General features: G+C 38.0%; 1 protein-coding gene across 6 annotated transcripts in view; it reads left to right on the top strand.

The window, feature by feature from the left end:
• LOC143040240 (uncharacterized) overlaps window positions 1–24,803 on the top strand; it is a 33,544-nt gene extending 8,741 nt beyond the window's left edge. For all 6 annotated transcript variants that reach the window (XM_076210972.1, XM_076210970.1, XM_076210971.1 and 3 more), the window contains one exon: window positions 16,280–24,803. In XM_076210972.1, the coding sequence (XP_076067087.1) occupies window positions 16,304–18,727 (2,424 nt within the window). In that variant the 5' untranslated portion in view covers window positions 16,280–16,303 and the 3' untranslated portion in view covers window positions 18,728–24,803. The remainder of the gene's footprint in view (window positions 1–16,279) is intronic.
• Window positions 24,804–26,941: the final 2,138 nt, after the last annotated feature.

The raw sequence follows: 26,941 nt of genomic DNA, 5'->3' as shown, positions 1-26,941 counted from the left end.
TTGATGTTGTGGGATATATATATTTGTGATAGTGTTGGTTGTTTTCTTTATTCATGTTTGGATTGTGATTATTTCAGTGATGGTGTGAGTAATTGTCTGGTATCTTATTAGGAAGTCTGTATTTACCTAGTTGTGTTTTACAGGACTAGAGATATGCTCATAGTGACCCGTTTTCGTATCTCTCCGCATACAGTTTATTCTTAAAATCGTGTATAGTTTTGGCATTCACTGTTTCTCTGTTCAATTTGTTCCAGACATCAATCAGGTCTCTTCTGTAAGTGTCCTTTAGTTTCTTTTCATGTCCTCTTGTTTCTCATATGTCCCACTTTAATAAGTCATCTCTATCGAGGATTTCCATCCTTTCATAATTCTGTAAATGGTCAACAAATCACCTCTTTCTCTTCTCTGTTCCAGTGTTGACAGATGTAGTTTCTCCAATCTTTGTTTATATGTCAGATTGGCCAATGTAGGTGCCATTTTTGCCGCTGCTCTTTGGATTCTTACCAAAAGTTTAAATATAGTTGATGAAGTGTTTGAGATGGTGCCCCTCTGTAAGGGACACCATCCTAGCCTCCCAATAGGGGGGAGTTTGTGGCATTGTACCATGTCATCATGTTTAGTGAAGTAAAAGTCATGGTGTGCATTGTAGTGATAAGTAGATGTGTCTGTAAGAGCTGGCCAAATAGCTATATGTATCATCTGTTGTAGAAGAGGTTGCAAGGAAGGGCAATTTGTAACAAGACAACAAAAGAGCACAAGTTCTGACACATCTTGTCACTGTCTAAGCCCCTAGTAATGTGTGCATGCAAGGTGGTTCAGTGAAATTATTAGATAAATTGATGTCTGGTAGTTTTTAGTTGATTAATCTACAATGGCAAAAGTAACAGATTTTATAGAAGAATGGTTGTATATGGATGATGTTGTGATGCTTGAGGTGGAATGGACGGGGGGATGGGGGGTGAGGTAGTATGTGTGAGCAAAATTTGATGGAGCCCGAAGGGATTTCTCCCCGTCTTCTCCTTTTATGGATGGGGGGATGGAGAGGGGGGGTCGCCAATTTAATGAAGCGGCCTTGCTGTGGATGTGCTGTGTCTTGCAACACTGCTTCTGACCCAGGGCAGTGGACAAGGTGCAGGGATGACCCGTCATCCAGGAGGTGCGAAAATGGGAGGGAGGGTGGAGGGGTGTGGAGTGTATTCAGTGATGGAATGGGTAGGGATGATTTTATGCCTTTTCCTTTTTGGCTACCTCCCTTGTAAGGGGGAAAAAGCCTTGGTATGTATGTATGTATGTTAGTAAGAAAATTAGACAGTGTTTTGAGAATTGTAAGAGTTAACTTATGGTAACAGTAGTTATTAAGGTTGAATAACACAAAGGTTTACAAAGGCGGAGCATGCCGACAGGAGACCTTTTGATCCATATCTAGGTCGGATGCAAAAAAAAAAAAAAAAAATCAAATAATAAATAAAAACTATAATAATGTATATAACAAATAAAATACATAAATAAATGCATAGGTATAGTTGAATAACAAACAAATAGGCAAATAGTAAATGATAATAAATTGACATATAACTAATAATAAATGAAAATCAGACAGACAAATTATAACAAAACAAAAACAAATAATATAACATAAATTATAATCATTACAGCATCTTACTTAGGTATTTATCTAAATGATTCTTAAAGCTTCGAACTGAACTACATTGCACTACCTGTGGAGGAAGTTTATTCCATTCATTAACTACACAGTTGGCAAAGTTGTTTCTACCTACTTCCGAATTGAATCTATTTCCGGACAGTTTGAGACCATTGTTTCTTGTCTGATTCTCATTCAATGTGAAAATTTGGTCACTTTTGATGTTGTCAATTCCCTTTAAAATCTTAAAGACCTGTATCAAGTCACCTCTGAGTCTACGCTTTTTTAGGGAAAACAGATTCATGTGCTTAAGTCGATTTTTGTATGATTTATTTTTGATATTTGGAATCAGTTTTGTGGCTCGCCGTTGTACTTTTTCCAATCTGTCAATGTCTTTAATGAGATTAGTTGACCATACGGAAACAGCATATTCCAAATGTGGACGAACTAACGATTTATATAGCTTGTTAATGAGTGATGGACTTTTGAAATCAAAAGATCGCGCAATCAATCCCAGAATCTTATTTGCTTTCTCGGAGGCTGAAATACACTGCTTGGATGATTTGAGGTCGTTACTGATAATTACGCCGAGATCTTTTTCACTATCCACTTGTTAACGAATTTCCAAATAACTTGTAATCGTACTTACTGTTATTTTTACCTATGTGCATTACCTTGCATTTACTTGTGTTAAATTTCATTAGCCACTTTTCAGACCATTGCTGTAATTGATCTAAATCTTCTTGAATATCTAATTGGTTTGAGTGATCATTTGCCACTCCGCACAGTTTTGTATCATCAGCAAATTTGGAAACAGTAGATTTTAGTCCATGGTCTATATCATTTATATATACTATGAATAGAGAAGAAGAGAGAAGGAGTTTGAATGTGTTTGAGATGAGGTGTCTGAGAAGTATGGTGGGGGTTACTAGGCTGGATAGAGTGAGAAATGAGGAGGTGAGGAGGAGAACAGGGGTGAAAAAGGATTTGGGAGAGAGGGTTGATGAAAGAATATTAGGATGGTTTGGACACATGGAAAGAATGAGTGAAGAAAGACTAGTAAAAGAGGTATGGAAGGCAGATGTGGAGGGAGTGAACATGAGGGGACGTCCTAGGATGAGGTGGATGGATGGGGTGAAGGGGGCTTTGGGGAAGAGGGGAATGTCTGTTGAGGAAGGAAGGGAGAGGACGGAAGACAGGGGTGAATGGAGAATGGTTGTATATGGATGATGTTGTGACTGCATGAGGAGGAATGGGCGGGGGGGTGGGGTAGTATGTGTGAGTAAATTTTGACGCAGCCCGAAGGGATTTCTCCCCGTCCTCTCCTTATATGCAAGGGGGACGGAGAGGGGGGGTCGCCGATTAAATGAAGCGGCCTTGCTGTGGATGTACTGTGTCTTGCGACACTGCTTCTGACCCAGGGCGGTGGGCAGGGTGCAGGGATGACCTGTCATCCAGGAGGTGCTCAGATGAGAGGAAGGGTGGGAGGGGTGTGGAGTGTATTTAGGGATGAAATGGGTGGGAGTGTTTTTATGCCTTTCCCTTTTTGGCTACCTCCCTTGGAAGGGGGAAAAAGCCTTGGTATATGTATGTATGAATAGAAGTGGCCCAAGAACGGAACCCTGAGGAACTCCACTTGCAACACTTTTCCATCCAGAAGTTTTTCCATTTAAAACAACTCTCTGTTTTCGACCTTTCAACCAATTACTAGTCCAACCTAATAGGCTACCACTTATTCCATGCAAAGCTAATTTAGTAAGTAGTCTTTCGTGTGGGACGGTATCAAAAGCTTTTGCAAAGTCTAGATATATTAAATCTATATTGTTTCTTTTGTCATAATTCGAGATAACTGTGTTGTAGAATTCGAGTAAGTTAGTCACGCAAGAACGTTTCTGTCTGAAACCATGCTGGCTATCATTTATCAAATGTTTACTTTCTAAATGATATTCGATAGCATCTCTGATGATAGTTTCCATTATTTTTCCTACGATTGAAGTCAAACTTATAGGCCTATAGTTATTTGGTTTCTTTTTGTCACCTTTTTTGAATATGGGAGTAACGTTAGCTAGCTTCCATTCTCTTGGGACATCTCCGGATATGATGGATTTCTTGAAAATAATTTCTAATGGAACAACAATCTCATTTTTCATTTCCTTTAAGATTCTTGGATGCCAACCGTCAGGCCCTGGTGTTTTATTAACTTTGAGTTTGTCTATACACCTTTTAATTTTTTCTTTTGTTATATTTACCGTAGTAAGTTTACCCCAGACTTTTCACAGATTTCAGTTTGGAATTCACTTTGAGGTGTTTCGTTTACGAATACCAAGCTAAAATAATTGTTTAAGATATTACACATTCCTTCATTTGAATATTCAAGTTGACCGTCAGCAGATAATAGTGGACCAATGTGATTCCTAACAACCTTTTTATCTCTAATGTAACTATAGAATTCTTTGGGATTCTCTTTGGATTTATCAGCGATGTTCATTTCGTATTGTCGTTTTCTTTTTCTTATTGTCTTTTTTAAATCTCTCTGTATTGATACATAACTTTCATAGTCATTAGATGCACCCGAGCACTTATATTTCTTATAAGCCTGTCTCTTTGGATTCCATCGTTTCATCGTTCATATACAAATGCTCTCCATTCATTCCCTTCTAATGCACTCTCTCTTCCTTGATAGATATCCCCATTACCTTCTGCACTCCCTTTACCTCCTCCATCCTCTTTGTTCTTGGTATGCATGAACCACCTGAGCACTCTTTAATCTGCCTTGTGACATCTTTCTAATGCTACTCTGCCTCCACATTTCTTACTTTATCCATCTTCGTAACATTTGCTATACTTCTCAAACACTTCATCAACTATATTTAAACTTTTCCTTTCTGCCTACTTCAGAATCCAAGTCACCATAGTGCCATGGGTACTATCACTTCTTCATAAATCTTCTCTTTGCATTCATCTTCAAATACTGATTTCTCATGACACTTATAATCCACACACACATTGATATTCTTTTTTTTTTACTTTTCCCAAACTCCATTATTCTACATTTCTTAATGTTGAAGTCCCACTTCTGATTCCATTTCCAAACCTTGTGGTCTCTCTGTAGTGATTCACTATCCTCAACAATTTAGCATTGTCTGCAAAGCTCATGTAACATTTCACATCTTCATCCATGTCATTCACACAAATAGCGAACATTACTGAAGCTAATACTGATCCCTATGGAACTCCATTAATCACCTCCTCCCAACCAGAACCTTTTCTCTGAGTACTACTCTTATTTTTCTATCCTGCAGGAAATCCTCCATCCAGTTTAGTAGGTTACCTTGGATCCCTCCTATGTTTTTCAATTTTTTTTTTTTTTTACATACATATACCAAGGCTTTTTCCCCCTTACAAGGGAGGTAGCCAGAAAGGAAAAGGCATAAAATCATTCCCACCCATTCCATCCCTGAATACACTCCACACCCCTCCACCCTCCCTCTTATCTTAGCACCTCCCGGATGACGGGTCATCCCTGCACCCTGTCCACTGCCCTGAGTCAGAAGCAGTGTTGCAAGACACAGCACATCCACAGCAGGGCCGCTTCATCAAATCGGCGACCCCCCCCTCTCCGTCCCCCCATGCACAAAAGGAGAAGACGGGGAGAAATCCCCTTTGGGCTGCGTCAAATTTTGCTCACACATACTACCTCACCCCCCATCCCCCCACCCATTCCACCTCATGTATCACAACATCATCCATATACAACCATTCTCCATTCACCCCTGTCTTCTGTCCCTTCCCGTCCTTCCTCAACAGACATTCCCCTCTTCCCCAAAGCCTCCTTCACCCCATCCATCCACCTCATCCTAGGACGTCCCCTCATGTTCATTCCCTCCACATCTGCTTTCCATACCTCTTTTACTAGTCTTTCTTCACTCATTCTTTCCATGTGTCCAAACCACCCTAATACTCTTTCGTCAACCCTATCTCCCATCTCCCTTTCCATCCCTGTTCTCCTCCTCACCTCCTCATTTCTCACTCTGTCTAGCCTAGTAACCCCTATCATACTTCTCAGACAACTCATCTCAAACACATTTAAACTCCTTCTCTCTTCTTCTCTTATGTTCCATGTTTCTGCCCCATACAGTGCTGTTGGCACTGTATATATATATATATATATATATATATATATATATATATATATATATATATATATATATATATATATATATACATATGGTACTTTGAGGAAGGTTTTTGTAAGTCTAGGAAAGCACAATCACCCCATCCATCCCTTTCTTTTATTATATTGAGTAATTGTCTCAAATGACTTGTCCCCTGATAAACAAACAAAATTGTCAGAGAATCCTATAACTTGCTAAGATCAATAAAAGTGGCTTTTACCTATTTAGACAAAGAAATGGGTAAAAAAAATATTAGTCACATTAATAAGGCCTAGGCTGGAGTATGCTGCGACACTATGGTCACCCAGTACCAAAAAGAATTAAAAAAAAAAAAAAGATGAAAGAATCCAAAGAGCAACCACAAAAACAGCCCCAGCACTTTCAAACCTGTCATATGAGGAGAGACTGGCTAAATTGAAATTACCAACTTTGGAACAAAGAAGAGAGAGAGGGGTGACCTACTGACCATCTACAGAATCATGAAAGGCACAAGTCCTTGATAGAAAGGACTTACTAAATTGGGACAAGAGGACATAAAGAAAAAAAAACCTCAAAAAGGGTTATAGAAGAGATCTGAAAAAAAAAAAATCCACACAGAGTGGTGGACATGTGGAACAGACTGGACAAAACAATAGTGTGTGCAAAAACCAAACATGAATTTAAGACGAAACTAGACATTGCAAGATACAAAGGTGGGACACCATGAGTATAGCTCCCCTTCCTGTAAGATACAACTAGGTAAATACACACATCAGTCGAAGTGACAACGAAGTTTGGAACTCCAGGAAAAATTCAAGTTTCGTTGATCTCAATAATGAGGGAGTACCTTTGTTGTATTAGTAGGGAAGGAAAAAGCTCATGTTGTAGTGGGAAGGTGAAGAACAAGGAGAAAGGGAGGGATTACTGAGGAAAATGGAAGGAAATGAGGAAGGGGACAAACGGGCCCTGGACATTAGAAGAGGTGTCAACAAAAGGAGTGCAGAACACACAGACGAGGTAGAACAGGGGAGCAGAGGTGTCAAAAGCAGAAATATAGATAATAGCAGCTCAATGGAAAGAGAAGATAACTGCTTTTATGGATTTAATGAGGGAGGAGATGACAACCTCCCCCGACTAGTAAATCTAGAGGAGAAACTTAAAAAAAAAAAAAAATGAACGAAGCATGGGAAGAACTAAAGAAGGAGAACCAAAACCTAACTATTGAAAGAGAAGAATTAAAAAGACAGTTAAAAGAAGTAAAAGATGAGAATGAGAAATTAAAGAAAAATAATAAAGCGAATAAAGAGTCCATAGCAAAAGAAGTACAGGGTTGGAGAAAAGTCCAAGAGAACAACAAAATTGTATTTAGAGATGTAATGACACAACAGATGAAAGAACAAACTAAGGACACAGTCATTAAAGTGATGAGAGAGAAGGAGAATATAGTAAGAGACTTAGCAGACAAAAATAAATGTATAATTATATTAGGGATGGAAGAGAAGCATAATCCAAATAGGACCACAAGAATAAAAGAGGAGAAGGAAAAGATAAACAAGATATTAGAAGTAGTTCAAGAGGATGGACAAGAAACAGGGAAAGAAATTGAAGAAATATATAGAATAGGGAAATACAATACAGATAAGACCAGACCAATTAAGATCAAATTCAGGTCACAAAAGACAGCAGAGAATATCTTAGCAAAAACAGGGAAACTAGCAGACAGTGATCAATATAAACAGGTATGGATAAAAAGAGAAATGAATAAAGAGGAAAGAGAGGATGAGAAAACAAAAAGACTAGAAGCTAAGGAAAAAATGAGAAAAGAACAGAGTCAAAGAGAAATTCTATTGGAGAGTAGTGGATATGAAAGTGAGACAATGGTTCATAGCAGAGAAAAATGGAAAGGAAACAGAAAACATGATGGAAGCAGCAGAAAATGAAGTGTGTCTTACACATACGTGTACCAAAGGCTTTTTCCCCTACATGGGGGTAGCCATAAAGAAAAAGGCATAGAAACCACTCCCACCCATTCCATTTCCTATATATTCCACTCCCCTCCACCTTCCTCCCTCTTTTCTTAGCACCTCCTGGATGATGGGTCATTCCTGCATACTATCCACTACCCTGGGTCAGAAGCAACTGATTTTGAGAAACACAGAATTTTTTTTCAAAAAGTGAACTGGGAAAACTTTTTAACCCATACAGCATCGGAGCCAAAATTGATTGATTTATTTTTTTTTTTTTTTTTTTTTTTTTTTTAATCAACTCAAAATTTGCTTATTTTGATTCAACTTAGCATAGAAGTGGAGAAACTGGGTCGATTTTGTCAAGATATGTGTGCAAAAGTTTGGTAGAACATACGTAGACATTCTTTCACTCCTCACGCAGGTTGAATGAGGTATTTTTCAGGGAAGCTTCATTAGAATTTCATAAAGTGAAGGAATTTTACATTTGTGATGTTTCAAATCAATGTACAGTCACCCATATTAGTCTGACACTTATGGAAAATGTGTTTATAAATAGTTTTTGTGGATTTTTTGGCAAATATTTATCACTTTGTTATGTGGTAAATTGATTTTTCAGTATATATATATATATATATATATATATATACACATGTATATATATATATGTATATGTTGTGTATGTTAAAGACAGATTGAACATTGGCAGAACTTCTAAAAATGATATATGTATGTGTGTATATATATATAATATATATATATATACACCAACTAATTGAGAAAATGACAGAATACAATATACCTCTGTGTTTAACTTTTGTAGATTACGAGAAGGCCTTTGACTCGGTAGAACAAATGGCAATACTAAACTCGCTACGCAAGCAGGGTACAAATGAACAGATCATAAAGGTTTTAGAAAAGATTAATGCTAAAGGTACCACAATAATTTGACTACATAAAGATACAGAAAAGATCAAGATCGAGAAAGGAGTACGGCAAGGCGATACAATTTCACTGTAACTATTTACGGCTTGCTTGGAAGATATTTTCAGAAGATTGAATTGGGAAAAGAAAGGTTTAAAGATTAATGGCGAATATTTGAGCCACCTAAGATTTGCGGATGACATTATTCTTATTTCTGAAAGAGCAGAAGACTTGCAAGATATGCTGAGTGATCTAAACAAGGAAAGTGTCAAAGTAGGTTTAAAAATGAATAAAAGTAAAACCAAAGTAATGTTCAACACAAAAGTTCAAAGTAAAGAGATTGTAATTGATGATTAGAGTCTTGAGGAAGTTGGAGAGTATAGTTATATAGGCCAGATGGTGAAAGTGACAAAAGATCATGATAAGGAAATAAAAAGACACATTGCAATTGGTTGGAAAGTGTTTGGTAATTATAATAAGATCCTGAGAGGCTTTACCTTTATGTGTGAAACATAAATTTTACAATCAATGCATTCTACCAGCAATAATCTATGGGTGTGAGACTTGGAAACTAATGAAGGCAATGGAAACAAAACTAAGGACAGCACAGAGGAGAATGGTATTGGTATTATAGGGCAGTTGCGGTGGTTCAAGAGGAACGTGGGGTGGGATTCCATATGCTGCTTGGCTTGGCGGTCATGTGGGGTCAGGTGTGAGGCGGGTGGATGTATTTGTTTGTTTGTTTTGTGTGAGCAATTGTCTCATGGCGTATTTGGCGGCATGTTTTGCAATCTTGATATCTCCTGTTCTGTTGTTGATGCAATCGTTGGTGTTTATGTATATTGCTTCTAATGTTTTTCTTTGTGGTTTGTTTAGGTTTTCATGTAAAATGTTAGCTTGGTTCCATTGAGGTAAATGTTTTTCATCTATGTGGTTTACCCAGGCGTTTGTTGTATAGTGGTGACGGACATCAGCTTTGTGTTCATGTAGGCGCCTGGGTAAACCACATAGATGAAAAACAACATTTACCTCAATGGAACCAAGCTAATGTTTTACATGAAAACCTAAACAAACCACAAAGAAAAACAGAACAATGTACATAAAACCAAAGATTGCGAAATTGCCAGTTCTGTACATCTGAATATGTACTAAATAGCACCTGCCAAACTATCGAAGTACAACTTCACCTCCTTGTACTTTGTTTCATACACCAGTCACCTAAATTACATCCTAAAGGCCTAAAGGCCGATTTTATACTCCCAAGTTACCCCCCCCCCCAAAAAAAAAAAAATTGTTGCCGGGGTTGCCAGTTTTGTCAATAAATAAAAAAAATTGGGTGTCTTTTATAGCCAATGGATAGGGCTACTTGGTTGTTACCACAAATTAAACCCTTGATGTAATGCCTATTTTTGGTGAATTTTTTCATTTGCACCATACGACATATGCTGCTGACCCTGTAGGGGTTAAATGAAGAAACAAAGATAGAAGAGAAATGGAACATATGAAAAGAAAATGACAAGGAGGGAATAGACAAATACATACCAAAGTAAAAACAAAAATGGGTGTACATAAGTGCTGTTATAACAAAAAGTGTAGGGAGGCTAAAGATAGAAGAGACAAAGCCTGGAAAAAGATAAAAAAAAAAAAAGACCAAATGGCAAACACATCACACTAAGAAACGAATATGTAAAATACGCAGGGGAGAAAAAAGAAACTATGAAAAGGACATAATAGAAAAATGCAAGGACCGACCAAAATTATTCTACAGATATGTAAATGACAAACTAAAAGATAAACATGAAATAATGAAAATGCGTGAAGGAAATAATGAATTATATATAGACGATGTAGAAATGGCTAAAATTATGAACAAGCATTTTAAATCTGTATTCACAAAATTGGGAGGAAGGACAGAAAGAAACCCCCCCCATGAAAGAAATAATGGTGACACAGAAAGGAATAAGGAACAAAATGAAAAACCTTGACGTCAGAAAATCATATGAGCTAGAAGGAATTGCAAATTGGATATTAAAAGAATGTATAGATGAATTAATGGACAAAATACTCAAAATAATTTATTTCTCACTCAAAGAAGAAAAAGTACCACAAGATTGGAAAAGTGCAAATATTGTACCAATATACAAATGAGGGTGACAAAGAAAATCCAACTAACTAGACTGGTCTCCCTTCCAAGTACAATAGCAAAAATATGCAAAAAAAGTTATCAAAAGTAAATGGATCAAACATTTGGAAGAGAATAATATATATACATATACATAGACCAAAGGCTTTTCCCCTCTTACAAGGGAGGTAACCAAAAAACAAAGGCATAAAAACCATTCCCAAAACTATTTGGATTTGGATGCAGAGGATCATGTGCCACAAACTTGATTTTCTTTTACTCGAGGCTAATAGAAATAATACAAGAAAGGGACGGATGGACAGGTTGTGCCTTCTTAGAATTACAAAAAGCATTTGATAAAATACATATACCAAGGCTTTTTCCCCCTTACAAGGGGGGTAGCCAAAAAGGAAAAGGCATGAAATCATTCCCACCCATTCCATCCCTGAATACACTCCACACCCCTCCACCCTCCCTCTTATCTTAGCACCTCCTGGATGACGGGTCATCCCTGCACCTTGTCCACTGCCCTGGGTCAGAAGCAGTGTTGCAAGACACAGCACATCCATAGCAAGGCCGCTTCATCAAATCGGTGACCCCCCTCTCCATCCCCCCATGCACAAAAGGAGATGGGGAGAAATCCCTTCGGGCTGCGTCAAATTTTGCTCACACATACCTCATGCATCACATCATCCATATACAACCATTCTCCATTCACCCCTGTCTTCTGTCCTCTCCTATCCTTCTTCAACAGACATTCCCCTCTTCCCCAAAGCACCCTTCACCCCATCCATCCACCTCATCCTAGGACGTCCCCTCATGTTCACTCCCTCCACATCTGCCTTCCATACTTCTTTTACTAGTCTTTCTTCACTCATTCTTTCCATGTGTCCAAACCATCCTAATACTCTTTCATCAACCCTATCTCCCAACTCCCTTTCCATTTGATAAAGTACCACACAAAAAGCTACTATGAAAAATTTAAACAATTGGAATACAAGGGAAGTTATTGGAATGGATGAAATATTTCTTGAATGGGAGAAAAATGAGGGTGGTACTTAGAGACAAGAACTTGACCTAGGAAGAAATGATAAGTGGAGGCCCACAAGGTTCTGTATTGGCTCTGATAATGTTTGTCATATAGATTTATAAATGACATGGATGGTGTGGAATGTTATATGAACTTCTTTGCAGATGATGCAAAACTACTAAAGAGAGTAAGTACAGAGGAAGATTGTAAATCACTACAAAAAGACCTGGACAAAGTCTGGGAATGGAGTCAAAAGTGTGAAGTGAACTTCAACATCAAGAAATGTAGTATAATGGAATTTGGAAAAAGTAAAAATAGAATATTGAGACAATATGAAATTGGTACAAAGGAAGTTAAAAAAGTCAACTTGAAAAGGGACCTAGGAGTAATTATTAGCAATGACATTGCTCCAGACAAGGATATCAACAGAATAGAGAAACTTTCAGTTTACTAAGATCAATGAAAGTGGCATTTGACCACTTGGATAAAGAGATGGTAAAGAAAATATTAGATACATTGATAAGACCAAGATTGGAGTATACTGCAACACTATGGGCACCCAGTACTAAAAAAGAACATAAATTAGAAAGAATTCAAAGAGCAACAACAAAGATAACACCAACACTCTCCAAATTGATGTACGAACAAAGCTTGACCAAACTCGAACTACGAACCCTGGAACAAAGAAGAGAAAGAGGAGATCTACTAACCATCTACAGAATTATGAAAGGAATGGAAGTCCTTGATAGAGATGATTTATTAAAGTGGGATAAAAAAAACAAGAGGACATGAAAAAAAAATAGGATAGTTACAGAGAAGTCTGAAAAAGAATAGCTTCTTACACAGAGCGGTGGATATCTGGAACAAATTGGATGAGGAAACAGTGAGTGCAAAAACTATACAAGAATTTAAGATCAAACTGGATACTGAAAGATACAAAAGCAGGTCACTATGAGCACAGCTCTTCCTGTAAAATACAACTAGGTAAATACACACACACATTGGTACAAAGGAAGTAAAATGATTTACCTCCGAAAAGGATCTAGGAGTAATTATTAACAAAGACATGTCACCAGACAAGCATATAGACAAAATAATTGGAGAAGCCTATCATTTACTAAAATCAATAAAGGTGGCTTTTAAATACTTGGATGAGGTAATGGATAAAAAAATATTAGTCACACTGATAATGCCAAGATTGGGGTATGCTGCAACACTATGGACACCCAGCACAAAAAAAAAGAATATAAAGAAATTGGAAAGAATCCAAAGAGCAATGACAATGATGGCACCAACACTTAAAAAAAAATGACATACAAAGATTGTCTAAACTGGAACTACCATTCCTGGAACAAAGAAGAGAAAGAGGAGACCTACTGGTCATTTACAGAATCATGTAAGGCATGGAAGTACATGACAGAAGAGGCTTGTTAAAGTGGGATGAAAGAAAAATAAGAGGACATGAAAAGAAACTCAAAATGGATAGATATGGAAGAGATCTGAAAGCAAAATAGTTTTCCACAGAGTGGTGGATGTGTGGAACAAATTGGACAAAACAATAGTGCGTGCAAAAAAACACACAAGAATTTAAGAATAGACCAGATGCTGATAGATACAAAGACAGGTCACTACAAGCATAGCTCCTTTTCCCATATAATACAACTAGGTAAATACACACATTCATTTATATGCCTCTTTTATTCCATAATTTACCTCCACCAACCCCTTACCCACCCACTGATGCATGTAACACCAAATACTGAAAAATTGTCTTTTCCTCTTGCTTCTCGCCATTTAAATTCACATCCATCCCGCTACCATCACCATTCCTTGTACATCTCATCTCCTTATTTGACCTAAACTTACTTATATATTTCTCATCACGCATCACAAATTCTATTACCAACTATTTCTCTCTGGAGACTTAGCAAAAAGTGCAGTGTCATCCTCAGCTGGCTCACCTCCTACTTCCATTCACACCCATCAACTCCAAACCCCTATGCAGCACTCATATACCTCCCTTACCGCAACATACCTACTGTACCAGTAGCATACTACTCAAACATCCATAACAGTGTATCACCACAGAACACATCCATACAAAAATACACATACTCGGATCATAAAAAAATTACTCCAAGAGAAACCACCTAGCTTTCAGCTCCACCAAGGTCCCTCAAATATCTGCCCTACAAAGAAATCATTCTTACAACAAATAAAAAGCTCACACCTGTTCCATGTCCCTCCAAAACTCATTTGTCATCCCTCCCATGTCATCATCTATGGACAAATTGTCATTCCTGTTCACACCACTTGGGTCAAAGGCAATGCAGCAAGACAGTACCTCCACAGCGGAGCCATACAACCAGAGCTGGTTTGCTCCTCCCTGCTTCATTATGTGGTCCCCCTGTCTCATTCAATTAAAATTATTTATGTAGCAAATAAAAAAAAAACGTCCCTTCAGGCTGTGTCATTTCTTCATCCATTTGGAACAATTGTCCATCCACTTCTATATTTTGCATTCTATCTTCCTTGTTCAACAGACATTCCTCTTCTATCCAATACCCACTTCATCTAGTCCATCTGCCTCATTCTCTTTCTCTCAAGTTCACTCCATCCTCTTCTGTTTTCTCTTTTTGTTTTACCATCAATCTTTCCATATGCCCAAACCATCTTGGCACTGATCAATCCTATCCAACTCTTTCCACCTGAACATAGATCTCACCTTTACATTTCTTATTCTTATAAGATATAAGGTGTTTTATAGACATTTTTTATTGGGAAAAATTCATCTGAAAAAGTCAACAATAGTAATTTTTTTTACATTATTATAGTTTTATTAGATAGATAGACTTTATTTGGCAATGAATCAATGTACATGAAGTGCAAATAATGACAAGACCACATAGTTCGAAATTTATTCATTTATTATTATGATTTTTTTTTTTTTTTTTTCACATCCGACCTAGATATGGACCAAAAGGTCTCCTTTCGGCATGCTCCGTCTTTGTAATCCTTTGTAATCCTTTGGTAGATATGATATAAGTCTTATGGGCAAAAAGTCATACAAGTATCAAACGTTAGGCCCAGAATTTGAGCGATCTTTTCCAGTGGAAGGATTTGGCCAGTCAATTTTACTAAAAGGTAATTTTTATTATTATTATTATATTATAGTGGAGAATGGTTGTATATGGATGATGTTGTGATTGCATGAGGAGGAATGGGTGGGGGGTGGGGTAGTATGTGTGAGTAAATTTTGACGCAGCCCGAAGGGATTTCTCCCCGTCCTCTCCTTATATGCAAGGGGGGACGGAGAGGGGGGGGTCGCCGATTAAATGAAGCGGCCTTGTTGTGGATGTGCTGTGTCTTGCGACACTGCTTCTGACCCAGGGCAGTGGGCAGGGTGCAGGGATGACCCGTCATCCAGGAGGTGCTCAGATGAGAGGGAGGGTGGGAGGGGTGTGGAGTGTATTTAGGGATGAAATGGGTGGGAGTATTTTTATGCCTTTCCCTTTTTGGCTACCTCCCTTGGAAGGGGGAAAAAGCCTTGGTATATGTATGTATGTATTAATATTAATGGTTGATGTTAATAACTTCACTGTTGATTTCTGGGTAAAGATTCCATTCTGTTGTTGAGCCATTGTTCCAGTTTGTTCAAGTAGGCTTTGATGTTCTTTGCTGATACTGTGCTGGGTTATTATTTTCGTCATCTGCATATGAGAGAACATTTTTAGCTCTGGTTCTGCCTCTTCATTAGAAAGATTCATTTGTTAGTTTGTATATGCATGTGCCTCCATATACTTTGTTTAACCCACAAGTATGGCAGAAATGACCCTCATATCCAGGTTGGAAGTGCGTTTTTGGCTGAGATGTCTGCTCTTAACTCAGCTAACCCTCAACACTATAAGGGTGTCATGTCAACAGTCACCAGTGCTTCCTTTCGTGGGGATGGTATCACACTGGAGTCAAAGTCATAGATATAGAAAGGAAATAGGCAAGAATTGGTTTACTAATAGGGTGGTCGACAAATGGAATAAACTTAGTAACCATGTAGTAAGCACTGAAACTAACAGTTATTTTAAGAAATGATTAGACAACTTTATGGATGGAGATGACAGGTGGTGATGGATACGGAGCTGCCTAGTGTAGGCCTTATGGTCTCTTGCAGTCTCCTTCATTCTTATGTTCTTATTTAAGGAAGGTAACAGAACAGAGTTAGAATTGATTTTTGCAATAGAGGTTAGTCTCCATAGTGGGATTAGGTGCATGCTTTGGCTGGCTACCTTCCTTTTAAGGGGGAAGAGTTTCATGGAATATTGATAGATGATAGTCTACAGTTACACTACATGAGTGATTAAGGCCATCATATATGTATGTGTGGATATATTTTAAGTTTTAATATGAAAACTGCTTGCATTATTAGTTTTATTTTTCATTTTACAGACTAACTGTGGGCTGCATTAAGTGATGCCCGGACTGCGGTCGTTGGCAGTACGCCGGCGATCCACCCGCTCCCCACATGGCCTTCCACCCAGTCATCCACCTCATACTCATACCAGTTGTCAGAACAAGGAAACGACTCCACATCTGACATCTTTTGAACACCAAGAAAGAAAGGATGGTACAACTTTGCAGGAGGAACACGAAGACTGTGACCAAGACCTTCAAGACTGGAGGAACAAAAGCAAAGGATCGGTATTACAAGTATTGGAGCCACGGGTTACACCCCTTACAGATGTGATAAACCCAGCTCCTATAGCATCAGGACTGAGTGACCTGACGCTTGAAAGTAGTGATATAACCAAGTACAAAGACTGTGTGCAGGAGAACAGTGCTAAGCAACGCAGCCCATCTTGTGAAAGTGGCTTAGATCTCAGTTTTGATAAAAGTAAGGAGGAAGAGGAGGCAAGTAGGGGAAGAATTGAAGGCGAGTGTAGCAAATCTTGTGGGTCAGGAATAAGTGGAACAGAAAAAGTGGAAGTGTGTTGTGTAGACGATGATGGTTTTGTTTGTTTAGGTGAAAAAGAAGATAATACAATGGCAAGTGTCATGGAGCGGACCAGTGCAACAAACAGGGATAGCTCATCTCCCTGTCTGCAGGAGAGAATTGTTATAAAGATGAAGCTTTTGCCCAATAGTGATATGAATAAGGAAAACAATGGGAAGGGTTTGTGGCTCAATGGTGACTGCACCACTGAGGGGATAGTCCACAAATATACCCGTTGGACAATTGACAGTATCATCAATGGTGAGGGACATACAAGAAGAGGGGACGCATCGTGGCCCTCCAGAAGTAGTGAAGTGAAAACTGAACCAGATGCAGTGGAGACTGATGTCTCGATGCTTAATGGATACGATTGCAGTGTAAAAGAAACAAAACAAGAAAGAAACCAGTGTGAGTGGCAAGATGGAATAAAGAAAGAAAGACTGGATTATGATGAAAATGGATATGAAGAAACCTCAAATGGTGGGATTGGGGATGATAGAAGAGAAAGGGACTGTTATGCAAGCTCAAGATTTTTCCCATATGAAATTAACACAGGAAGAAAAAGAACAAAATCATCCTCTTCCCCATTTAATTCCTCAGGTGGTCAGATTTGTAAGTGCACAGACAGAGACAGACCAGACCACAAATGTAATGTACATTTTGGCTTCAGTGGTAGCAAAAGCAAAAATCGAAGTGAAAGAGAAAATGGGAAAAGAGTCAGTAGTTCCATAAAGAAATGTTCCATAATAATAAAGAAGGTGTACACACCAAACAATGAAAGTAGTTATGAGAGTAGCTTGTGTGAAAATTCTTATGACAGTCCTGATGAGGATCACCCAGCAGAACTTGAGGAAGCAAGTGTTGTTAGACCCAAGCGGAAAGCTGCTGTCTTAGCCAGTGAAAAGTGCCATGAGACACTGGACTCTTTTGGTGAGGTTAAAGACTGCAAGCCTGATAAATTGCTCAACAAAGATGAGGGTCTTACCAAACATTTTAAGAAAGAACCAGTTATGCTTCTCAAGGACATTAAAAAGGAACCTGAACCCTTTGAACATGTGCATGATGAAATCGAAGGATTCTGGAAACCAATAGGTGATGAACAACACGAAGATAAAAAAGTACTGGATAAGGAACCTGGGGAGGTTTTAAAAGAATTTGAAGAACAACAACAAGTTAGGGTTGTGACACGATTGAGTAAGGAACTCTTAGGGCAGATGAAACATAAGGACAAGGAACCAGTTGGACTTTGTAAACAAATGGATAAGGAGTCGTTACCAGTAGGTCTTTTGAAACGAATGGAAAAGGAACCTATGGGGGTTTTGAAAGGAATAGGTAAAGAGTCCATAGGCCTGTTGAAACAGTTTGATAAGGAGCCTGTTGTGCTTGTCAGACCTGTGGAAAAGGAACTTGCAGGGCTAGTGAAACAAATATCAAAAGAGTCAATGGGTCTTATTGAACAGATTAAGAAGGAACCAATTAATATTAAACAGATTAAAAAAGAACCAGTAGTCTCACCAAAGCCAGTGAAGCCACGAAGAACCAGACTCTCTACGTGCAGCATTCGAACTAGAAGTCGTTCTAGTGAATTGGATCCTGCCCATCCAAGTACACCTGTGACACCTCAAGTGCAAATAGTTAACCATTCTCTTCCAACACAGTGCGATGACAAAAACTCCATGTTTTCACCTGATTCAAAACAGGTTTTACAATGTTCTGTCAGACTCTGTGACGTTTTTATGAATCAGTTTGGGAGGTTCATATGTCCGAGTTGTGATAAACCTTATAACAGTAATGACTGTGTCTGTGTAAATCTTGGGGACCTCACAATGGTTTTTGATTGTAAGAAGTGCTTTTGGGTAGTTAAAAGACGAATTGCGACAAAAGAAGTTCAGTATTTAAGCTAGTTGATAGTGTTGTATGAGCAGAAAAAGAATCAAGATATTGTGATTATTTACTCGTGAAAATGTTTCTGTTTGATTTTTATGCAAGTATGTTTTAAGTTGAATTTTTATACAGAAAGTAACAAGTTTATCTCCTTTTACTCACATACACACACACACATGCTTGCACACAGACATATTCTCCCTCTGTCCTTCGTTTCCTTCCTTCCCCTTAGTGCACCCTCCCACTCTAATTTATTACACACCATTGTAATATACCTCCCCTCCTTTCTCTACCTCTCTCTTCTCTCCCTCTCCATCTCTCTCTCTATCTTTCCCTCTCTCCCTCCGTCTCTCCATCCACGTTTCTTTTCTAACCCTCTCTGTTCCCCCATCTGTATCAATCTCTATCTCTTTTTCTTTTTCACTTGGGGATATGCAAGACCAATGAAAAACAAGAATTTAAGTTTATATGTTGTGTGACAAAAGTTCAAATTATAGGATTATTTGGGAAGGTTTTGTATAATGAATGATTGATTTGAAGGTGAAATTAACATATGCATACAGATGAGTCACAACCTTAAATTTGAAGTGAAGTCTAGCCCATAACTGTAAATGAGTTTAGTTCTATGATCTCTCATTGGCATGTTTTCAAGAAGAATCATTAGTTGTTATTCTTCAGGTGATTTGTAAATTTTAATTATCTTCCAAGTTTCCCTTGTGTGCTGACCAATACAGAGCCCTAAAAGTATGTGATTTTACACACCAGGATTATTTCATTCCTATTATAGAAGTACAGTAAACACATTTTTGAGAAATAATGGCCAGTGTCATACTTGAGTTGGTTATGGAAACTACTACAGTAAGCTCCTTGTGTTAAGATAGGGAGTAAATACATCACACACACACACACACACACACACACACACACACACACACACACACACACACACACATGGTAATTACTTACAGACACACAACACATGAGCTCTGAGTGTGGTGAAAGGAGACCACATCTGAAGCGTTGATCATAAGTCCAACATGTGATCCAAGACCATAGTGAAACACACACACACGTTGGACTAACAGCGAAGATTGGAACTCCGGAAAGAAACAATTTTTGTGGATTACAGCAACAAGGGAGTACCTGTGTTGTATTAGTAGGGAAGGGGAAAGCTCGTGGTGTAGTGGGCAGGTGAAGAAAAAGGAGAAGGGGAGACATTATTGAGGAAAATGGAAGGAAATGAGGAAGAGGACGAACGGGCCCCGGACGTCAGAAGGAGTGTCAACAAAAGGTGTGCAGAACACACAGACGAAGTAGAACAGGGGAGCAAAGGTATCAGAAGCAGAAATATAGATAATAACAGCTCAGTGGAAAGAGAAGATAACTACTCTTATGGATTTAACCCTTTGGCTGCCCGATGCTGGGAGGATTTATGTTTCCGAAAAATTGCATTTTACCCATAATATATGAAGCGTCTATTTCCTTCTTTTGCATAATATTCTGATGTTGTGGACACCATTCCCAATCCAAATATATCAATATTAGCTTTCTGAGATAATTCATATATTTATTATGAATATTTTTTTCTGAAAAATGAAAATTTTGGGGAATTAAAAAAAATTAAAAATACAAAAGTCATTCTTTTGTATGCCAGTAATACTCAGTAAGGTAGATAATGACCATATGTTATAGGAACAGTGATATAGAGACACATAAGTTGGTCCTGAAGAAAAAAAAAAAATTACGTAAAAATTTATTTCTTAGGGTACCTAAATTTTCTATCAATAAAACGATTATTCACACATCTTACCATATCACAGCTAGCCTATCATAATTTTCTATCACTGGAAGTATTGTAACTAGAATATTTTAAGGCTAAAACGTTTATTGAGAATATATATATGATCGATCAAAAAACATTTCAGTCGTCTGCAGCTGCTACTGAAGAGAATTATCATATGCTATTAATTGTGGAAAAAATCATCCTATTTCCTATTTCTTAGTGATTGTAAAACAACTAGTCAACATATGAATGACAAAACTTAGCTACGAATCATATATTCGGCCTTTTATGCAGTTTTAGATGCTGATTAAAGTCCATTCGCTCGCACATGTTTACAATCTATCAGCTGATATTGCCGCGTAGATAAGGGCTATTAGTTCGTCCAGCTAGTAAGAGATGGCAGCACCTACCGGTTGTAAACTTGATCTCTCGTTTCTATAAGGTGTTGGGAGCATGGCGCGATGTTTAAAATGTTTTTTGGCTTGTGGTGCATTTTTCCGAGTTAGGGCTGTCATGAGACTGTTTTAATTTTTGCAAAAATGCGCATTGGGCAGTCAAAGGGTTAATGAGGGAGGAGATGACAACCTCCCCCGACTAGTAAATATAGAGGAGAAACTAAGAAAAAAATGAACTAAGCATGGGAGGCTAGGTCTAATCAATTAACACTAGTTACACAGAACCAGAAATGGAAAGAAATAGAAGAAATATATAGACTAGGGAAATACAATACAGATAAGACCAGACCAATTATGGATTCAGGTCACAAACGACAGCAGAGAATGTCTTAGCAAAAACAGGGAAACTAGCAAAAAGTGATCAATATAAACAGGTATGAATAAAAAGAGATGAATAAAGAGGAAAGAGAGAATGAGAAAGCAAAAAGACTAGAGGCTAAGGAAAAAACGAGAACAGAACAGAGACAGAGAAATTCTATTGGGGAGTAGTGGATATGAAAGTGAGGAAATGGTTCATAGCAGAGAAAAATGGAAGGGAGACAGAAAACAGGATGGAAGTAGCAGAAAATTAAAAGTGTCTTGCACAAATATAGATGGCCTAATAACAGGCTTGAATGAACTGAATCATTACCTGAAAGGAAAAGAGCCTGGACATAATGGGAATTGTAGAGGCAAAATTGAAAGGTCCACTACCACCCAACAGTGTAGGACATGGTGCATATAATTATTGGATTAGGAACAGAGAGGTAAAACAAGGGGGTGGAGTTATGTTCCTGACTAAGAAGGATATAAATGTGAGGAATGTCACATATGGAAAGAATAAGAGTAGAGATGATTATGATGGAAGTGAAGGACAGGGATGGGAAGAGCAGGAAGTTTGTGGTAAATTATGTGCCACCTAAAACGGTTTTGTGGGAAGAGAGAGAACACAAAAATATGTTAGAAGACACAAGGATAACACTAAATAAGATAACGGAAGATGGAGGGAAAATAATAATAATGGGTGATTTTAATTGTAAAGAAATCTGCTGGGAAGAGATGACAGTGAAGGGTGGAGATGACCTAAAATGGGATAGTAGAGATAGTGGGACACGGAAAGAAAATTAAGAAAGACAGTTATAGAAGAGACCTGAAAAAGAACAGCTTTCCCCACAGGATAATAGACGTTTGGAACAAGTTAGATGAAAATGTGGTGTGTGCAAAAATGATACATGAATTTAAAAATAGTCTAGATAAAACGAGATATGAAGACGGGACACCACGATCATAGCTCCCCTTCCCGTAAAATGCAACTTGGTAGATACACACACACACACACACAAGATCTCTGGAGTCTCATTTGAGGTGTGGATTATAAGTCCCACACCTGATCCAAGACCATAGTGAAACACATACTCATACATACATGCACACATAATTTGCTGGTGTAGCACATGGTGTTGAGGGTTCATGATGACACGAGCCCAAAGTCAGCACTTCACTAACACTGCAAGACATTAGTATCCCTTTTGAACAGGTGCATGTGTACAGGTTTGTGTATGTTAGGTTACACCATTGACCATAGATCAGTCTGCACTAAGTCTGTTCAGAAGGTATCTGACCTTATTGCTTTTTCTCAACCTGTGGCAGCCAAGAGGCAAGAATGGCACCAAGTAGTATAGTTGAACTTACTATACATATATATTTTGAAGTCATGCCAGGTGAGTTGGTCGCTTCCATGCAACTGATACGTACAATTGTGTAGCATGTGCTCATTACATTATCTTTATTCATCACTTACTCATGATACTAGGAGAGCAGCATGACAGCATCAAGATTTTTCAAAAATATGGTAAAACTCAAGCTCTAACAATTTGTAAGTTGTATAATGATTTCAGCACTGATGATATAGGAATTACATAAAGAATGCTTCAAATAGTTTTAAGATGGTTAAGCTTTGGTTGACAGTACCTGTTGTTGTGTCAGGCCATCAAAAAAACAGAATCCACATGTCATTGACCAAATGTGTAATTTGATCACAAAAGATCCTCTGTTAACCATTTAAGAAATTGCTTACAACTTTGAGATTAGCAATGGTTCTGTACATATCATTTTAACAGATGATTTGGGTATGCACAGAGTGGCTTTGAAATTTGTACTCCAGCTTCTTTTATGTGAGCAGTAGAGTTCCACCTTAACATCATACAGGACATTCTGGAGTGAACCAACAGAGCTCCTGGGTTCATAAAGACTATAACCAAATGGAAATTAGTCATTGAGTATGACCCAGAAATCAGGGCTCATTCATTGCATAGGAAGATTTTAGGGTCCCCAGAGCAAAGTGGAATTGATGCTGATTGTGGCTTCTGACTCTCGCAATGAATACATATTTTTTTCTTTTTTTCTTTTTCTTTCTTTCTCTCTCTCTCTCTCTCTCTCTCTCTCTCTCTGTCTCTCTGATGCAAAAGATCAGACCTGTGGAAGTCAGGCAACTGGCATCTAAATCATGATGGCACCCTAGCCCATTCTTTGCAACTGATCCAAGATTTTTTACCAAACACCAAATTCTTCAGTCACCAGACTTTCAACTCTAGACATGGCTCATGTGGTTTCTGACTGTTCTCCCAAGATGAAGATGCCATTGACAGGGCTTTGACTTAGAGCCATGAGAACATCATGGAAAGTAGTGGCCCATTTGGTAGTTATCTCAAAACAGGACTTTCAGAAATTATTTCAGCAGTGGAAAAACTAAAGGGTTAAGTGTATGGAATTACAAAGTGCCTATTTTGAAGTACATTATGTTCAAACATCTTCCTCTTTTTCTTCTTCTATTAAGGTTATATGCTTTTTGAATAGACTTTGGTATATACTCTCCATTGGCTTTAACTGGTTCATTCTCTCTCCATGCATCTCTATATTCTTTCTTTATCCATTCTTATATGCCTTTTCTACATCCATCAATATTATGTACTGTATAGATTGTCCCCCATCCTAGTACTTTTTTTAATGTATTGCTAGAGGATGAATATCTGATCCATGCATCCCTTGTCTTCTTTGAAACCAACCTACTTATATCTTTAACTTTATTTTAGTGACCTTATCCAGTCATATCATTCTGTCATATAGCTTTTCTTGGTATATTCAGCAAACCTGTTCCTTCATAGGTCTTGCATTCCATTATGTCACCCACACCTTTATACAGTGACATTACACATAACTTTCTCCACAATAGTGATCACACAATAGTGATCACTGGTGGGAGAACACAACAAGCTAAGATTTGTTTCACCCATATGCTGTTATGGGTGGCAATATAAAGTGCATAAGGTGACTCCTTTCTGTTCAAGATAGTTAGTGGAATCTCTGGTTGTACTGCATACATTGGCAGGGAACTTATTTCTAGCCCTCTGCCCCACCCCCCACCCCCAGGAAGCTATATTTACTATCCTCCTTAAAGAAGAATGAGTCTAGTTTCTAAAAATATAAATTTCAATAATTTCTCCTTTGCACTTAAGAAATTGTCATACCATTTCTCTTATTGATTTACTTCCTTTTAAACAAGCCAAGAAAGTAGCCAAACTCCTTTTGGTTGTAGAGGTTTGGTGCACCTAGGGTTGTAGTTGGGTTGATGACCCCTGTCATGACTGAACCCATCTAGGTGTAGATTGCAAAGAAAATCACTTCAGGTCAGATGCTTTAACCCTAACTTTAGGTTTGTGTTTTGAGGGGTTGGATGGACACTGATGGTTGGATTGATAGCCTACTCCATAGAAAATCAGCTGTAGACAAATTATAATATATGTGTGTGTGTGTGTACCATTTTTTCTTTTTCTTTTGTCTTCTTCCCTGTTTATGGAGAAATTGCAGCCTACTTGGAAATTTTTTTTTTAGTTTATTATGGTTGAAGATTAAATTTGGTTACAATGCTATAGGATTGCATTTTCTCACAGAATATGCAGAGATAAATTTGTCTTCCTGTAAGTACATGAAAGAGGGTCAGTAATGTTATCTTAAGCACACAAGGGAAATTATTGTTTTTAGCCTGTATGACATCTTGTTCAAACCTTTGACACTTGTCAAATTTTGTTTAAAAGTATGGGAACAGTGATGACACAGCTTTGCAAGTCAGGTACACTATAGAAGGTAACTGGTGATGGCTTGATCTACCTCTCCAAATCTACAGTGTTCAGCATAGAATTTGCTAAGGGTACATTGCAAAGGATGGTTTGATTATTTTGTTTGAAATTGGCTAATTGATGCTTTAAAGCTGGCTTCAGTTAAGTGAAATGTATGTTATCATTTTTTGCTGTAGCTCTGTGGAAGGTGATGATTTAACCAGAATGCCAAATGAAACACAGGTGACTGTTCTCCAAAACTATTTTTACTAAGGTTTTAAGATTAATCTGTTATGAGGCTAATTGTGAAATGGTGTTCATAGAAAATATATTTTCTCGTATCTGTATGATTCACACTAATTAGTAAGACAGGCCACAATAACATGACACTGTGATGTGATCAGCAAATAGGAAAACCTTCAGTCCTCTCTATAATATCAAAATACAATTTGGACTGGGCAAAATCTCTGGAAAGAGATGAAAATCTGACCTTTTGGTCTATTCTTTTATTTCAATGAGTTCAATTACTGGCTGTATAGATGTATTATGGAGAGGGATTGGGTTTTTACTTTATTTTCTCGTACAGTCACACATTTGTTTGTCTATGAATTTGCATAGCATATTTATATATATGTATGTATTATATGTATATATATGCATTATGTGTGTGTGTGTATGTATGTGTATATGTGGGTGCATGTGTGTACTTAAATAGTTGTACTTAATTGAGTTTTACAGGATGGGTTTATAGTGTTCTGTCTCACAACTGATATAATTTATTCATCATAATTCTATCATAGCTTAGTTGCAATGCACACTTTGAGCACACTGCTTCCACTGGGAATTCATTCCATTGTTTACTTCAGTATTTGGAAACCTGTACAGTACTTTGTTTCATTTATTTATTATTATTTTTATCCTCAATCTCTCCCTTCTTCCTCCCTCCCCCTCCCCTTTCCCTCCACACACACACACACTTACAATCTCACTCACACTCTCTCTCTCTCTCTCTCACTCACACTCTCTCTCACTCACTCACTCACACTCTCTCTCTCTCTCTCTCTCTCTCTCTCTCACTCTCTCTCTTCTTTCTCTCTCCTATCCTCTCTTCTCTCCTCTCCTCTCCCTCTCTGTCTCTTCTCATCTCTATCTCTCTCTTCTCTCTATCTTTTCTCCTCTCCTCTCTCTCTATCTCTATATTTCTTGCCTATATTGTTAGCAGTTTATATTCATGACCCCATGACTTTTATTATAACCAGTGATGTGTACTTTGACATGGTAGTCCTGCAAGACAGATGGCTTCTCATTCATCTTCAAAACATACTTCAGCAACATCCTCACCTACATTTGGAGATGCAGGGTCTGACACTCTCCAGACCAGGCCCAGGATAATCTTTATATAGTTGTGTAAGGAGAGCTGACAACTGCTATCTGCTTCGTTGTACTACTAGTGATATAGAAAGTCCCATACCAATATCAGTCAATCAGTCTGTTGTCCCAGATCTTTTTTTGCAAGAGACCTTTGGCCCAAAGGTAACTGGCAACATCCACCAGATTGTAAGATGAGTTGTTCTATGGCTTTGTCACATTAGTTGCATCTGGGGCAGTTTCTTCGTGAGGCCAAGCCTGTTCTGTGTTGGTATTGTCTTAATGCTGGATGATGAATTAAATGTCATGCAAGTGTGGTTCTTGCTTCTCTGGGAGGGATTTTTCTATGGCCCCACACCAGTACAACACACACCAGTGTTTCTTTCCAGAAACCTGGGCTGGACAATCATTGCCAGCTATTGTGGAGATGTGTATTTCCAGCCAGTGAAGTCCAAGGAAACAGTTATTATCATTATTACTATTATCATTATTATTATTGTTATTATTATTATAATTATTATTATTACTATTCTC

This window comes from Oratosquilla oratoria, chromosome 28, assembly GCF_046742065.1.
Source record: "Oratosquilla oratoria isolate Oo_2021 chromosome 28, ASM4674206v1, whole genome shotgun sequence".
Classification (NCBI taxonomy): domain Eukaryota; kingdom Metazoa; phylum Arthropoda; class Malacostraca; order Stomatopoda; family Squillidae; genus Oratosquilla; species Oratosquilla oratoria.
The sequence above is the reverse complement of the archived record's forward strand: the minus strand, read 5'-3'. Positions and strand labels throughout refer to the sequence as shown.